The 17454-nt window shown below is 46.4% G+C and overlaps 1 protein-coding gene and 1 non-coding gene across 2 annotated transcripts; one reads left to right on the top strand and one right to left on the bottom strand.

Moving 5' to 3' along the window:
* On the bottom strand, nucleotides 1-2873 carry LOC132241133 (macrophage-expressed gene 1 protein-like). Its single transcript, XM_059709275.1, has one exon. It carries the CDS (start codon nucleotides 2782-2784, stop codon nucleotides 541-543), a length of 2244 nt encoding a protein of 747 aa, XP_059565258.1. The 5' UTR covers nucleotides 2785-2873; the 3' UTR covers nucleotides 1-540.
* An 8863-nt stretch (nucleotides 2874-11736) lies between these two features.
* LOC132242457 (small nucleolar RNA SNORA40) lies at nucleotides 11737-11856 on the top strand. Its single transcript, XR_009454643.1, has one exon. It is a non-coding gene; the product is annotated as a small nucleolar RNA SNORA40 (small nucleolar RNA).
* Nucleotides 11857-17454: the final 5598 nt, after the last annotated feature.

Below are 17454 nucleotides of genomic sequence, written 5' to 3'. Positions count from 1 at the left end.
TAATTCTTATATATTTATTTTATGCAATGCACTATATTTTCTATGTCACCTCATGACCCACAAGTAAATCAGGTCCTATTAGGAAAAACAACAACAAAAACCTCTGACTTAGATCCAGCTCAAGAGAGAACTTTCAGGGTCCAAAGCAATGATTCTGAGAAAACAGGCTGATAGAATTCCAACTTCAAAGCTATATTTTATCTCTTATATGTTCTATCCTCTCTATTGAGCCCCCCTGCCAAGGATCACCAGGAATACATCTGTATTTGAACTAAGTTGGGTTTATTGGCTACTTACAACAAGGGAGGCAGCAAAACACGGGAACTCACCATGGAGAACAGTGGGGCTTCTGGGCAACCAGTGTTAGGGAAAGGGGTTGAGGAAGCACAGTTCAGTTCTACATTGTAGCTCCAGAAAGTGGGGCTGATTCTGTGGTTAGTATCTTACCATTTATCTAGGTGGTGGAAGGAACAGAAATGGGCTAAAGCCTTAATTAGTAACCAGGCACAGTCGTGTTTGTTTTTTCTGTTGCCTGTGCATTCAGACAGAGCTGGGGACTGCAGCGGTTTCAGTGGCCCCGAAGGCAGTCTGTTCCCCGGTCAGGATGCTATCCTGTATTTTTCCATAGACCTTTTTCTTGTAGTACCTGAAGGCATAGCTTACCCCCAGAGCAACAGCCACCACACCCACTATGATCCCCAGGCAGGCGCCAACAATGGCCCCGACACTGGGCCCGGAGGCAGCCTGGCTCAAGAGGTTGGCTGGCAGAGACTGGTCATTGATGTTGGCCTGCCGCCAGTGGTCGCAGCCTTTCTGCCTCACCCAGACCTGCTGGCCACTGGAGTCCACCAGGACAGAGAGCCTCTGGGAGCAGCTGCTGTTGTTGAGCAAGAGGGGGCGGGGAAGAAATGGGGGCATGCGGATAGCTACCTGCTCCTGGTCCGAGAGGGTCCCAGCCCTGAGGCAATAGAGGATTTGGCACCCATCGCTGAGGTAAGCCTGGTGTTGGCTGTACCCTTCTGGACACTTCATGGGGTGGACTGTGGGACTGTCCTGGTAGAACATCTCCTGCAGGAACCCAGCGCTCTGGCCCTTCATGAGGCCAGCCAAGGGGTTGCCCACCTGGCAGCTGAAGAAACCCCCAAACGGAACAGCCTGGGCTGTCCCCATCTCTAAGTCGCTGCTGACACACACCCTGAGGTCGCCAAAGAGTGTCAGTGGGTAGAAGTAGGAGGGGCAGGTCTTGCCTCTAGTGAGCGGGTTTGGGTGGTTGGGGCTATAGAGGCCTCCAAAGAGGAAGCCTACAGCGGCAGGCAGGGAGGCCTGGGTGGGCGCGCACCAGGAGGCCGCCAGGCGCACCACGCTGCGCAGCTCCCGGAGGGTGCACACGGGCTGGCAGCAGGAGAAGAAGAGCCAGCACGTCTCGCACTGCTGCTGGCACACAGAGTGGGTCTTGCTTGATGTCTTCAGCTCGCTGTTCAGGACGCTGGCCGTGTAGTTGGCCGGGCAAGAGGCGTTGCCGGTGAGCGGGTTCGGGGTGCGATAGTTCTGGCAGAGGTCACCCGCGTCCTCTCCGGACACAGCCTCGCACTCCTGGAAGACGCCCCCGAAGCTGTAGTTGGCTGGGCCGCCGCCAGAGCAGGAGCCGTCCTCCACGTTGGCCTTGGGATTGAAGGCGGGCTCCCCGCGCCTCAGGCAGCCGGGGTGCGCGTTGACCTCGTAGTAGCGATAGATGGCGCTGCGCACGGCGGCCGCCACCCGGTGCACCGCGGGCGGGGGGAGCTCCGGCAGCGCCTCGGGCTCCAGCAGCGCGGGCAGGGGCAGGCCGGACCTGCTAATGGCCACCAGCCGGTTGCCGATGCCCCCCTGCCACGTCTGCATGGTGATGCCGGGGTAGAAGGGCAGCCCGCCGTGGCTGCGCGTCTTGGAGGCCACCAAGTTGCGCATGTAGTTCTGGATGAACTGGTTCTGCTCCTGCCAGGAGGCCGCGGCCCCGACGTTGACCGTGCGGTAAAACAAGGCGGAGGCGGCCAGTGTGATGTTGCTCTTCTCTCCGGCCTGATTGCCCACAAATTCCCGCTTTACCTGGTCCTCCTGCACCAAGGTAGCGCCGGCCTCCACGTGGGTGAGGACGTGCGTGCCGTACTCGAGCACAAGCATCTCCGCCAGGTACTGGGCCTCGCGGGTCTGGTTGTTCTCCAGGTGGTCGCTGAGGATCAGCAGATGCTGCAGAAAGTCAGGATGGAAGCCGGGGGCCTCCGAGGCCTTCACAGAGTAGATGTTGTGGCGGAGCTGCACTCTGGCCGTGACCGTCTCATACTCTAGGCTGTACTTCCTGACGTTCTGGAAGTCCACGGAGAACTTACCATTGAGGCTGGGGAGGAAGGAGAGCTCGGCGTTGATGGAGGCCGCCCAGGTGTCGGTGTAGCTGAGCCACTCGTCCACGAGCTCGGCGCGGGTCTCCACCACGCTCTCGCGCCGTGGCACCACGTACACTTGGTCTGGGATCAGGTACTCGCCGTCCTCCGTGGTGCGGCACTGGGAGTAGCTGCGCCCCAGCACCAGCCCCAGCTCCACGTTGCGCAGGTTGTCCCAGCCGCCTCCAGGCAGTGCCCCCAGCACCGACACATTCAGTGCCTGCTTGCAGCCTTGGATGGCGGAGACTTCCTGATTCCCCATGCTGCCCCGCCCGGCTGAGAGCAGGGCCAGCAGTGATGCCAGACACAGGGCCATGGCTGGAGGACAGCTTCGCCTTGGCAGTCGGCTGCCCCTCAGCTCCTTCATGGCGTGGTGTCGCAGAGGGAAAGCCTTGGCCTGGGAGCTGAAATAGGCCCAGCCACCGGACGATGACTCTGTCCGCCTCAGGCCCCTCCCCAGCGAGCCGTCCCCTCCCCCAGGCGCCTCTCTCTGAAGTCTCCAGGAAAGAATGTCAAGCGCATGCCTTATTAGGAGCACCAAGGAGAGTGAAACACAGCAGATTCCAGGCCTGTGAGATACGGACTGGTCTGGTGGAGAGCTCGCTGCTGCCCTAGGGGCCTGAGAATTCATCTACTAGTATGTGAAGAAAATCAATCTTTGCCTATTGAACACCTGATATTTAATCATCGCTATTGCAAGTGTCAGGCGCAGATTGGGTGAGGAAGTGGCCTAGGGACCCAGCCTGGGCCTCTCCCCAGGTGGCCTACCTGCCTGTGGCATTGTGGCTGGGAAGTCACATGTCACATTCACTCCAGGCTGATTTCCTGGAATAGCAGCAGATACTGCAGAAGCGAGCCCCTTCCTGGACTGTGGCAGGCTCGGGGCAACTCTAGGAGACGAGATGTGCCGATGTTCCAGAGAACTGGGTGTGGACAGGCAGAACAGAGTTTCTAAAGGGGGGCTTAGCATATCCCCCAAACAGTCCAGGGCCCAGGAATTTTCCTCCTCCTTTTCCGTCTGCTTGGAGCCCTCTAGAGACCCTCTCCCCCTGAGATTAGCCACTGCTCAAAATGAGACCCTGGGCTAAGTGCTTTATAATCTTACTAGAGGCCCAGTGCACGGGATTCATGCACTGGTGGTGGGATCGGCCCACTGTGGGAGGGCTGCTCATCCCGGTCTGCTCAGCAGCTGTGGACCCGCCCTCGGAGCGGCTGCTCCCTGGTCCAGCATCTTGCGTGGAGCCAGAACACTCACCTCTCCAGGGGACCCGGTGGGGGCCGGGCCCAGGGACAATAGCACTGAGAGGCGGCAGAGTAGGCCTCAGTCCCGCTGCAGCCACGAACCTGCCTCCCAGCCTCTGGGGTCAGCTCTGCGAGCCCGGCTGCGGTGCTGCTCGGCCTGCAGGCTTCCAGAGGAGGCAGCAGGGAGTGAGGAGGCGATGATTGCAGCCCAGGTTCCTGCCCATCAGCCAGGGGTTCGAACTGGAGCAGCCACTCATCCCGGTTAGCCGAGCGGCACTCCCACTGTGGTAGCACACTGACCACCAGGGGGAAGCTCCTGCATTGAGCTTCTGCCCCCTGGTGGTCAGTGCACATCGTAGTGACTGGTCAACCGGTCATTCTGGTGGCTCTGCTGTTCAGTCTCTGGGCTTTTATTATATAGGATATTAACTTCTCAGCAGTCTCTCACCACACATAAGGAAACTGAGGCCCAGAGTCACAGTCAGGTACACGATGGAGCCAGCATTTGACTTCAGGTTCATCTGAGCCAAAAAACAGTTTGCATCCACTGATCTGAGCATGATGCCTCTTCTTCGTAGTCCGTGTCAGGGTCTTGATTTTTGTCCCTCCTGGAAAGGGCACATGGATCACTTAACTCAGTGGTGTTAGTCTGGGTTGGACCTGGTTATAGCAGTGAACTTGGAGCAGAAGTCTTTTGTACCCATCCAGAGGGAGAGGTGCCACCATCCAGAAAAGCAGGTGCTGGCCTTGACCTCTCAAGATCTGAATAGGAATCTGGGCTCCCTCATCATCAGCTGAGTTCTCCCAGTGCAGGGCCTTCTAACGAGTCCCAGTTGCCTGGTCTGTTACAAGATGAGAACAATAGTAACACCTCCAGGCTCGAGCTGTTGGATGCAACATGCTCAGCAGAGTACCTGGCACCAAACAAGGTGTTCATTCAGTAAAGTGGGGTAAGTGACTTGTCAAGGTCTGGATTTGCACCCAGATTTGAATCCAAAACCGCGTGCTCTTTCAACCACCACAGTTCCTTCCAACCTCTATTTTTACATTCTCTTTTTATAAAGTGTGATTAATTTATCATCAGGTAATTTGGGATAAAGAGGACTGCTAGAGCGAAGACTGTTTCCTGGGAAAACAGTAAAACTTATCTCTCCCCTCTTGGTGTATCTTCCTAGGACAGGGACAAGTTTTCATTCTGTTTTCCCACACCCTGCTCAGTCCACTAAGCTTGTGACTTAGGAACGGACATTTCATGACATTATAAATCCAAAGGAGTCTGGAAATCCATCAGGTTTGGTGGGGTAGGTTTGTAGCAGTGGACACAAGAGAAGATAAACATTCTTTGACTGAGCGGTGGCTGGGCATTTGCTGACGTAGGTGAGATGCCAGCAGGGCGAGGGCAAGGAAAACTCTGTGAGGATGTCTGATCACCAGCCCTGGGCAGCATTTGTGGAGGCCCAGGATTAGGATGTGCCCAGCTTCACATCCCCCAGTTTTTCTGAGGCAGCGTAAGGAACACACAGGCAGGACAGCCTCGAGTCAGATGCCAAGGCCTAGTGTGACCTTGGATAAGAAGTGTGACTTTCTACAAAACAGGAACCAATAGGACTTTTTAAGTTGTTAACTTAAAAAAATTACAACAAATGCTTGTTATGAACAAAGTGGAAAGACTTCCCTTCCCCAGGTCCACTCCCCAGAGACAACCACTGTGTATATCCTTGCCTACCTGCTCCTGTGTGTGCACCCGGGCTCATAGTAGATACTGTTTTCTTTTACAAAAACGGCAGCAGACCATGCACACCTTTTTACCCATGGAGAAGCTGATTTCCAGAGGAAGTGATGTGCACAAGGTCACATGAAGGCAGATTGTAGCAGGACTGGATATGAGTCCCTGCCTTCCAGGCTCAGTCCATACCCCACCCTTGGGTTGTGCACATTCAATCGAGCACCATTAATGGACACACACACAATTACTCTGGCCCATAGGCAGGGAAACGACACAAACATTTAATAGCCTGCAACTAGCAGGCCCAGCCAATCAGAACTGACAGTGGCTGCAAACGACCTCCCTGAGGTTACTGGCTAAATACTGGCCCTGCATGTAGGGATCTCATTTTATACCCTACATGTCTCACAATGCATAATTGGGGAGGGAACACATGAATGAATGAATGACTGAGGAGGCAAAGTGGCCTTAATACCACAAAAAAAGAAACTTCTTTCGATGGAATCACAACGTTATTAACTGCAGCACTATCTGTCCACATAGTTTTATAACAAGGACAAGGGATTAGTCATCAGACTGCCTGAAACAATCATGCTGCTGTGAGAAGGAAAGAGGCAGAGAGGGGGAGTTAGTTGGAGTTTGGCAGAACTGGTTTTTGGAGATACCTTTGCACTTAGTAGTTCTGTGTCCTTGGATGAGAAACATCTGTGAATGTGAGGAGGAGAGGAACAGAGAGAAATTTAACCAAGATCATATCTACTATATAAGGGGTCAGATAGGCTGAGAGGTCTGGGGGACTTCTAGTCCAGTGAGCTGACAGTTTAAGTCAGGGGCGGCCCAGGGGTCCTAAATTATGGCCTTTCTCACTCTGAACGCAAGTTGGTGAAGATTCTGGGTTGAACCTCTAAATCATTCCTCTTCCCTCTATGTACACCCCCACACCCACCCTGCCATGCACACCTACCAGTCGCTGACTAAGGAGCCTGTAGGCTCAAGAAGCTTCCAGTTCCCCCTCCCCTCCTTCCAAAGGCACCTGGGAATCCCTGCTTCCTGCGGCCTCCCTGCCTTTCCTGTGATGTGTTTCCTCAAGGATTTCTCCTGGCTCTGCCTTCCCTGGCCATGGAGACACGTGTTCTCTGCCGCGTAGCTTGGAGAAGACCCAGGGTCATCAAAGAGATGAGGAAAATGGAGAACAGAGAGGCCTTGCCCAGCATCATGGAATTAGCCCATGTCCTCAAACTCACAGTTTGTACCACCGTTCTATCTTGTTTGGATGATTGCGGGGTTCTCCGCACAGGTGTCCGCGTCTCCCAAAGCACAGCTGGGATCCAGGCAGACACGAAGATGCAAAGCCTACAGTGGTTCACTGCTTTGTAGGGGATGAAAAAGAAATTCCCTCTATCCTTCTGAGTTCTTAACTGAGACCCCCCCCCCCCTGTATAAAAAGAAACAGATTAACAAGAGAAAAACAGAAGCTAGAACAGATATACATGGGAGATACCCAGGGAAAAATGAATAACTCAGAGGTGGCTTTAGAATCTAGTCTTAAGTACCATGTTATTAGGGAAAGGGATGGGGAGTGTGTAGACCTTGTAAGGGAGAATAAATGATTTTTTTAGGAAGATGAATGGGCCCTTAACAGGAGTGGGGAAAGTTTTTTCTGTCAAGGGCCATTTAGATATTTATAATGTTATTCTCAGGCCGTACAAAATCATCAACTTAAAAATTAGCCTGCTATATTTGGTCAAACATTTAATGAACTCACTCCCAATGCCTTGGCAAGGCCAGACCAATGATTTCTTGGGCCTTATATGGTCCTTGGGCCAGATGTTCCCCACCCCTGCCTTGGAATTATAGATGGGATATGATTGTTTATGACAGTTTAACTGGTTGTGGTGCCGAGTTCTAGTTTCTTCCCATGTGTTAAGAGTCAATCTACCCTGGTTGATGAAACTTCCAGGGAGATGACTGGTGATAAGAAAGTTCCTTTTGGAGGGTCTGTCTTTAGACAGAGAAGGGAAGTTCAGAGATATCTTCTCCATGCATTTGCTATTTTTCAAATGCCATTAGCTCAAAATAAGCAATATATCAAGGCAGCATATTTTGGGGTGGTGTGTGGGCCCCTCTATCCTTCAGCATATAGGGTTGGTTCTCAATAAAGCTCTTAAGAATAGAGGTTCTTGGGCTTCATTGAATAAGAGCTGTTGAAGATGCATTCTGAGAATCTATTTTGACAAAGTTCTGAGAACCAAATTACCTACACTCTACAGAGCTTACTCGACATTAACACGACACTGCTATTCCATTGTCTTCTTCAGCAGAACCTTACTATTCTAGGAGATTCTTGCCTAGACAATGCCTTGATGATTCATCATAAAATTTTCCCAAAATATCTATCAACTCTTCAACAAAAGCATCAACAGACAGTTTGTGCCTGAAGGTGATGGGAACCCTTTGCCTACCTTGCTTTGCTGTTAACCTTAGATAGTTATGTTGTGATCTTTACCCGGTCTAATCAAGAGCCTCTCATCTCTCTAGTAAGGGACCTTCCTGAAACCAAGCATCCAGTTCTCAATGAGTTCTAACTTTGCCTTTCCTCCTCCAAGACACTACCAAATCTCTGCTGAGATGGTATTCTTTCTGTCTCATCAACAGGTTGTATTAATGAGTTTGGGGGAGCGGGCATTCCGCAGTCCCCAGGAGGTTCTGTGGCTTAGTTAAATTTGACAGCTACCGGATGAAATTAAATTCAAATTGCTAAACCTGACATTCAAGGTCCCAACCTTCTGACTGTTGTCTCACTTTCGAGCCAGAGGGTCCATTTACTCTTCTTTTCACACTGTATAATTTAAACAAGCCCTATCTCTTGTATTTTTTTGTGTGCCAATTATATGCTTTATTCAGGTTTTTCTCTCTGCTCAGCTGTCTACATGTCAGCATCTTTTTCTTACCCATTGTTGTAACCAGTCTTCAAGGACCGACGGTCCCCAATTAATCACCCCTCCAAGGATTCCTGCCCCTGTGAGGTCCCATTCCACAGGGAATTAAGTCTTCCCCTGTGGCTCACTTTAACCAATTCCATGTGGCAGATGTGAAACTGTGACAGTTTGGAGCCTACATCTTGCACCTCTGAGCTGACCAGATATTTGCTGGAGGGCCACATGGAAAGGAGACACTGTGAGAATTATTTGGAGAGACAGAGGGCCCAGCTCTGTCAGCATCCTAGCTTAACCCAGCCTTCATGCCATCTTTAGACAGGAAATGTAAGAGAGCCGCCATAGACATCCTGCCCAACAGAGCTCCCTCTTGGCCAACGTCCCATGGAGCAGTCAAACCATAGAATAGTGAGGGATAAGAAATTGTTTTAAGCCACTAAGTTTTGTGGTGGCTTGTTATATAGCAATAGACCAAATACTCACTTTCAAGGCTTATCTCAAAAGCTACCCCTTGATGAAGCTTCTTACTTGATCCCACTCAACTCCTTCCTCCACCCCTCAGCTGGAAGTAGAAATCATCCATTTCCCTGCTGAAGTCAAATGGAAGGCGTTCAACTTCCGAATGCAATCTTCCTCCTTTTTCTGGAACACAACCTTTTCCAGAGCCAGCCAGCCTTTTTAGGTGAGACCAGAAATTTAGGAAAAAAAGTAATTTTTCACCATGGGTCAGAAGAATTTGATAGAGTCCACCCATCCCCCAGTAGATCAAGTGCATTGCCTAGAGAGATAAAACCACTGTCCTGGGAGGAAATCATCACTTTAACCCAGTGGTTCCCAAACTTATTTGGCCTACCGCCCCCTTTCCAGAAAAAATATTACGCAGCGCCCCCTGGAAATTAATTTCTTTTAAATTTTAATAGCAATTAAACAGAAAGATATATGTATTAATGTTTCTACCTTTTTCGTAAAATATAGTAAAGAAAGGTGTAAATTAGAAACATTGAAGTTTGAAATTATGAAACTATTTATTGAACTCAGAATAGAAAGGTAATACAAAAAAAGTTAACACAAATGCACCTGTGGCCATCACCGCCTCCCTGGATCGCTGCAGCGCCCACCAGGGGGCGGTAGCGCTCACTTTGGGAATCACTGCTTTAACCCCTTGACCTCACCAGGTTATGGTTTACCTGGTAGAAGCTGCGATATGGTGGAGGGGATAAGGAGGTAGAAACACGGGGGCAGTGTCAGGGGGAAAAGTGAAGGAGGGGGATGCTTTTCACCTTCTTGGTTTATGGTGCAGACATTTAACCACAATTGTTCTTACCCCACGAGTATACTTTCTTTCTGTTTTAAAAGCTGAGTGCCTGTAAAGTAAAAGACTCCCCTAGTGGTGAGCAGATTTTATTCTGAACGCAGGGAGCACTCCTCTCTACGTTGGCATCACCTACCAGCAGAGGGCAGTGCAGACCGTAGTTGTTGCCTGCCCCCGCCACTTCCTTCTCCAGGCTTTTTTTTTTTTTTTTAAACATAAAACACTTCCTTTGATTATCTATCAAAATCCACAAGAAAAGTGAAAGGAATGTTATTAAGCCTTCATAAGCAAGTATGAACATAATTGACTGTTTTCTTTAATTTCCTGCTCATATGCCCAGCTTAAGAGGCACTGGAGACAGCCAGCCAGCTTCTTCCAATGATCCATGAACACCCGCAAGCTAAGGATGTCAATTAGGGTGGGTGCTTCGGTTCCACACAGACACATCACCTTGCAGGCTGTTTTGTGAAACTGAATGACTTCCCTCCCCTCCAATTGTGGTTAAAAAGACACATCTATAATAATAAAAGTGTAATATGCTAAGTAGACCAGAAGTCCTTCTGGACAAAGCTGGGGCTGTGAGGGAAGCCTGGGTCCCGAGTGCCAGAGGGAAGCCGGTGCTGGCAGCTGGGGGAAGGAAGGCCTACTCTTGCACGGATTTTGTGCATCGGGCCTCTAGTAACATAATAAAACTTACCGTTAGTAACCATTTTAAAGTGCACAGTTCAGTGGCATTAAGAATATTAACATTGTTGTGCCACCATTGCCATCATCCATTTCCAAAACATTTTCATCTTGTACAATTGAAACTGTACACCCATTAAACAACACCTCCTCAGTTTCCCCTCCCTCCAGTGACTGGCCACCACCATTCTACTTTACTTAGCTACTTTAGATATCTCAGATAAATGAGATCATACAGCGTTTGCCATTTTGTGTCTGACTTATTTCACTTAGCATAATGTCTTCAAAGCTCATTCACTGTAGCATGAGTCAGAATTTCCTTCATTTTCTGATGACTCTTTTTGCCTTTTGCACGCTATCGCACAAGACTCCTTCCCCTCGATTTGAACACCTCCTGGTATGTCATGTATTTGGAAGTGGGAGCATCAGGGTCTCCCTTCACCTCCTGTCTGTGCCAGCCACACATACGTGTTTACTGTACAGCCTGGTGCTCAGTACAAGGGGTCAACTGAGGATGGGGAAGGAGCAGGAAAACTGATACACTCACTCACTGGGCAACTCTGTGGAGGGCATTCTAACTATCTATATAAAACCAGGACATTCTTCATATTCCCCCTCTAACTCAGTGTTTCCATGTATGGGAATCCATTTAAAGGAAATCATACAAGGAAGGAAAAAATCATATTCAGGACATTTAGAGTGGCGTTAATGGTGAGGCACAGATCACATCTCACTCCAAGGAGTGCCCAGTCCTTGCCAGCAGGTCTTAGTGGTAGAGGATCTGCAAGAGCATGTCACAGCTTGCTGTTTGTGCCATCATTGTTTGTGCCTTGCCTGTTGCATAACAATTAATAGATGATACCTGGCCTCTTCCTTAAATGACATTATGGTCAGCATACCTAAGGGGTTGATATCATCTTATTCACTTTTTAGCTGAGGATTTTAGCAAGCCTCTGAGTGTTGCATTGGGCACTGAAAAATGTAATACTCTTAAGTGATAATAATAGTAGTAAATGTAGCAAGTTTTTACCATGCACCAGGCAACTGAATGAGTTAGCACCATTAGCCCCATTTTACAGATGAGAGAACTGAGGCATAAGGAGATTAATGAACTCAGCCAGGATTGCACAGCCAGAGGAGGCAGTCAAGTTTTGAATCCAGCTAGATGAATACCAGAGACCCTGCTATCCTACATGTTCCTGATTCCTTAGGAGTCTCTATAGCAAATTGGGATATGATTGTGAATCATTTAAGAGGGCTAATGTAGGTGAGACTATTTGTAGCTTCTACTGTTTAATTATTACAGCCTTTAACCTATAAATCCCATGGACACTCATTGTAGCATTCTTTCTCTTAAAGAAAAATTTGGGTAAAAATTCTTATATGGCTAATAAGTAGGAATTGGTTAAATTATAATATAGCTCCATGATGTCAACAGTAAGATAATCTTTCCTCATACAGGTGCTAAAAATAAAGCCTCTTTTGCAACCCAGAACTCATTGCTCAGTATGAGTTTTGATACATATAAGAAGGAACATGATAAAAAAAAAAGAGATAATCTTTCCTACTTTCCAGTTGCTTCTTTGAACAGCATGCCTAAGGGAGAGCAAGCCTGGCTGAACTTACGTTATTTCGGGAAAAAGCATCATTGCCCCTTTCCCAGCTCCCCAAGGGCTGCTTCCCCGAACACTCTTTCCTGAGGATGTCCTGCTTTCCAGCAGATTAAATACACCCGCCTTTAGCCCGTCTCACATCAAACTTGCTAACAGACTAGCACTTAGTCATTTCCAACACAATGGCAATCATCTTGCAATATGTAAACATACCAAGTCAACACGTTATACATATAAACTTACACCATGTCATGTGGCAAAAATATTTCAATTAAAAAAAAAGATAGTTTACAGACTTAAAAAAGAAAAGATTCACTCCAGCCCCCTTTTGTCTGGTTATAGTATTAGCTATAAGATTGGGCTAAGAGGCAAACAAAACAAAACAGAAACAAGCTCATAGATACCAAGAACAAGCTGATGGTTGCCAGAGGAGAGGGAGTGAGGGGATGGGCATAAAAGGTGAAGGGGACCAAGAAGTACAAACTGCCATTTATAAAGTAATTCACAGGGATATCATGTCTAGCATAGGGAATAGAGTCAATAATACTGTATGTGTACTATGGTGACAGATGGTTACTAGACTTATCAGGTGATTACTTTGTAAGGTATATAAATGTCTAATCATGTCTAATCACTAGGTGGTACACGTGGAACTAATATAATATTGTATGGCAACTATAATTTAAAAATAAAAAATGTAAAGGATAAAATATCTAAAAAGAGGCTTCCCATCGGCCTGTGGACTGAAGGGTCCCGGGTTCGATTCCGGTCAAGGGCATGTACCTTGGTTGCAGGCACATCCCCAGTAGGGGGTGTGCAGGAGGCAGCTGATCCATGCTTCTCTCTCACAGATGTTTCTAACTCTCTATCCCTCTCCCTTCCTCTCTTTAAAAAATCAATAAAATATATTAAAAAAAATAAAAAGAGGCTTCCGACTCTTGTAAGATTTTCAGAAAGCTCTGAATATTGGAACTTCTACTACCAATCTTGCAGAAGAACCTAGAGCTCGGGTTTACTGACAACTTCCCCCTGTGTGACTGGGAGAGCCTCCTCCCTATCATCTGTGAAGTGAAGGTTGCTTTGAGCTTAGTTAACTTAATATAGAAACAAGCAGTTTGCACCCAGCTGAAGGCCTCTGAGGTTTAGGTTGCTCCTCCTACACTTGCTTGGCTCAGTCCCAGCCCCATGCATGATAATAAAAGCACTGGATTTGGGTTTTGAAGCCCTGGCATTTGGCATTAGCTTTGACACTAAATTGAGGGCGAGGGTGATAATAGCATATAACATTTACAGAGTGCTTACTATAAGCCAGATATAATATTAAATGTTTATTTGTGTTCATTATCGTTATTAATACCAACACCAACACCTATTTTAAAAATAGTAAAACTGTGACCAGCCAATGTTGCTCAGTGGTTGAGCATTGACCTATGAAACAGGAGGTCATGGTTTGATTCCTGGTTAGGGCACATGCCCCAGTTGGGGGATTGAAACCCAGTATGGGGCATGCAGCAGGCATCCAATCAATGATTCTACCTCATCATTGATGATGTTTCTATCTCAATCTCACTCTCCCTTCCTCTCTGAAATAAATAAAAATATATTTGAATAGGAAAACTGGGGCACCAAGCACTCAAGCAAACTGCTTAAGGTCTCAGTTTATAAACGAGTGGCAGAGCCTTGATTCAGCTCCAGGGGGCGCACTTGTGCTCACTGTGCTGCCTGGAAGACTTTGACATAGCCAGGCTGCAAATGAAAAGCCATTATTTCACTTCACCACACTTCCAACTTGGAATGTATTATTTATATCAGTATTTCTCCCACAACTCTCCCCCTAACTTTGATCATATTAAAGAAATAGATGCCAAAGCGGAATAATCATGAGATATAGAGTTGAATAAACCTGGGATTTCCTAGCCACACGAAAAAGAAGGATCTCTTATCCTTTGAGACAGCATGGAGGGACCTGGAGAGTATTATGCTAAGTGAAATAAGCCAGTCAGAGAAAGACAAGTATCACTCATATGCGGAATCTAATGAACACAATAAACTGATGAACAGAATAGATCCAGGGACATGGAAGCATGGAACAGACTGACGAATGTCAGAGGGAAGGGAGGGAGGGTGAGAAGAGATTAACCAAAGAATGTATATGCATATATATATATATACAACCCAGGAACACAGACAATAGTGTGGTGAAGGCCTGGGGCAGGGGCAGGAGTTGGGTAGAAGGGGTCCATGGAGGAAAAAAGAGGGCATCTGTAATATTTTCAACAATGAAGGTAAATTTTAAAAATATTACCTGCCTCCTCCGTACTTATGAGAATTAAATTAGATAATGTAAATTCAGTGCGTAGGATAGTAGTTGGCATATGCGAAATGGCTATTAAGTAATCATAATTGTTACTAAGGCAGTAACCTTCAATTACATGAAGTTCCATAGGGTGAAAATGAACAGTGATTCTGTGTGGCACCAGACTGAGATGATAAAAGGAATCACAAAAGAGACTTACAGACAAGTCTTTTAAATAATAGAGCTACCTAGGACAGATTAGGTTGTCTTTGGGATGAGTTCCACGTGACTCAAACCATTTAAGCAGATACCACTTGGTGAACATGCTGTATGTACACAGACCCCAACCCCAGCAGTCCTTAGAGTCTATTTCGATTTATCCACAACCATAGGATGCTCTGTTGTCCTAACTCTCCCTATCCTTTGGGTTGCTACAGGTTTATGGTACCATTTTTCATATACACCATAGAAACCCATTCAAGCTTCAGGTGCTGGTGGGCAGGTGACCTAATTTAAACACAGTCATAATCGGCCACAAGAGTTGATAGGAGTGACTGTTCTCTTATTGGAACCCGAGCTCATTCCTCTGTGATATTTGTGTCAAAGTTCAGATGAACATGTTTTCTATTAATATAGATTCCCCAGTGTTCCAAAGTGCATTTTTAGGAGCCTTTTTCCAATCTGTCCAGATGACAGATGACCTTGATCACTGCACTAACACTTACCAAATTTATTCTAAGAATCTAGAGGATTTACATGAGGTTCTTGGTTTGCCAGGCATTACCAACTGGCAGCAACATTTGCAGGTTCAAGGTGAGAGCATGTTTGGGGCCATTTGTGGGAAAGAGATGAGTCTGGTGGGAGCACAGCCCTTGGTAATCAAGGTGGTACTAGGTGGCTTTTGTGTGGCACGTATCTCAGTCAACCAATGACAGGGGTAAAGAAGTTTATACAAACTTATTAACTTGTGGGTATGGGGTAGGTCTTTGGATGATGTCAAGGTCAAAGATTATAAGAAGCACAGGTATGTAATACATGCTATATAATGCAGGGAGGAAGAAAACTTCTGACTAAATCGAAGGCCAGGGCCAAGGCCAGGGAAATCTCTCAAAAAATCTTTGAAAACTATTTTTTAATAGGACACTGATGATTTCTTATAAGATTGATGATCACTTATATATGTTTACTTTACATATGTTTGTTGCCCATTGATATTCTTCTTATGAATTAACTGTCATTGCCTTTGCCAGACACTGCTTTAGCTTGTTTATCTTTTGTGCACTAGTTTTTTTTTAATATTTATTTTTTATTGCAATACGAGTCGCACACCATAAACTTCACCTTTTTAAAGTACAATTTAGTGCTTTTAAGTATTTGTAAAGTTTGTCATGTGTGGTCACAAAGGTTTCTGATCAGTTAGCTTAGTGGCCAACCAAGTGATTTCCTTCAATGATAGGAACCATTAATCTCCCAGCTTTTGCTGAAGGGTTCTGTATTTGTGCTGGGGGCATGCTTTCAATGTGTAGGCAGGCAGTGCAATTCAGAGACATGGAAACATTGAACAGAATGAGGGATCTCAGAGGGAAGGAGGTGGGGTGGGAGGGTTGGCGGCAATCAACCAAAGACCTTGTATGTATATATGTATAATCCATGGACATGAACAACGAACAATTAAGTGTGAAAGATTGGGGCGAGAGGCAGGTTGGAGTGGGTTAATGGGGGAAAAAGAAGGACATATATAATACTTTCAAAAATGAAGATTTTTTAAAAATAAAAAAATAAAATAAAGATATGGCAGTTAGAGGTTGAATGGAAAGAGATGGGAGTAGGTGGGAAGGGTGAGAAATTGAAGAGGAGATGTGACTCAATTTGACATAGACAGGATAATGTCATTTTCAGACTTGTTGAGATTCCCTAGAGACCATGAAGTTGTAGGAAGGGATCAAGAGTTTCTGATTAGCACTTAATTCAAAGAATAAGACTATGACACTTACAGGTCATAGAACACCCTGACAGAAAGCAAGTCGTTTGCTTGTGGACACATCTATAAGAGAGGCAGGACAGTGGTCTAGGTTTTTAAGTGACTTTCCTGAGTGAGTCATGGCTACTTCGGAGTAAAACTAAGACTCTTTTAATAAATACATATATATTTTATTGATTTTTTACAGAGAGGAAGGGAGAGGGACAGAGAGTCAGAAACATCGATCAGCTGCCTCCTTCACACCCCCTATTAGGGATGTGCCCACAACCACGGTACATGCCCTCGACCAGAATCGAACCTGGGACCTTTCAGTCCGCAGGCCAACGCTCTATCCACTGAGCCAAACCGGTTAGGGCAAGACTCTTAAAATCCCATCTCTTTTCTAACACTGCTTAGAATATATGCTTCCACCTCTTTTTCTAACAGGAGCCTTCTCCCACCTCCTGAAGTCAAGTGAGATTCAAATTTGTAGCTACTTTCACTTTTTTATTTATAGCACTGCAAATTTCTAAGACTATATTCATGTGACATGTGATCTCCATCTCTTTCCTTAGATGATTGATTTATTAGATCCGTACAGTTAGGAATCATCTGTTTTGTTCACCGTTGTATGTTAACCAGCACAGGGCCTAACACTGCTCAGCAAATGTTCATGGTATGTGTGAATTCCAACATACGGCATTCTCACTGGGCACTCATTCTCTCTCTCTCTTTTTTATTTTTTTTTAATTAAATCTTTATTGTTCAGATTATTACATTTGTTCCTCTTTTTCCCCCCCCATAACTCCCCTCCTCCCAGTTCCCGCCCCACCCTCTGCCCTCACTCCCCACCCACTGTCCTCATCCATAGGTGCAAGATTTTTGTCCAGTCTCTTCCCGCATCTCCCACACCCCTTTCCCCCCCAAGAATAGTCAGTCCATTCCCTTTCTATGTCCCTGATTCTATTATAATCACCAGTTCATTCTGTTCATCAGATTATTTATTCACTTGATTCTTAGATTCACTTGTTGATAGATGCATATTTGTTGTTCATAATTTGTATCTTTACCTTTTTCTTCCTCTTCCTCTTCTTAAAGGATACCTTTCAGCATTTCATATAATCCTGGTTTGGTGGTGATGAACTCCTTTAGCTTTTCCTTATCTGTGAAGCTCTTTATCTGACCTTCAATTCTGAATGATAGCTTTGCTGGATAAAGTAATCTTGGTTGTAGGTTCTTGGTATTCATCACTTTGAATATTTCTTGCC

This window comes from Myotis daubentonii, chromosome 9, assembly GCF_963259705.1.
Source record: "Myotis daubentonii chromosome 9, mMyoDau2.1, whole genome shotgun sequence".
Classification (NCBI taxonomy): Eukaryota; Metazoa; Chordata; class Mammalia; order Chiroptera; family Vespertilionidae; genus Myotis; species Myotis daubentonii.
This window is presented reverse-complemented; position numbering and strand designations above follow the sequence as displayed.

Bases quoted from the DNA above. Each gene is read 5' to 3' on its own strand.
- LOC132241133 (XM_059709275.1), bottom strand. From the start codon at position 2,784: ATGAAGGAGCTGAGGGGCAGCCGACTGCCAAGGCGAAGCTGTCCTCCA.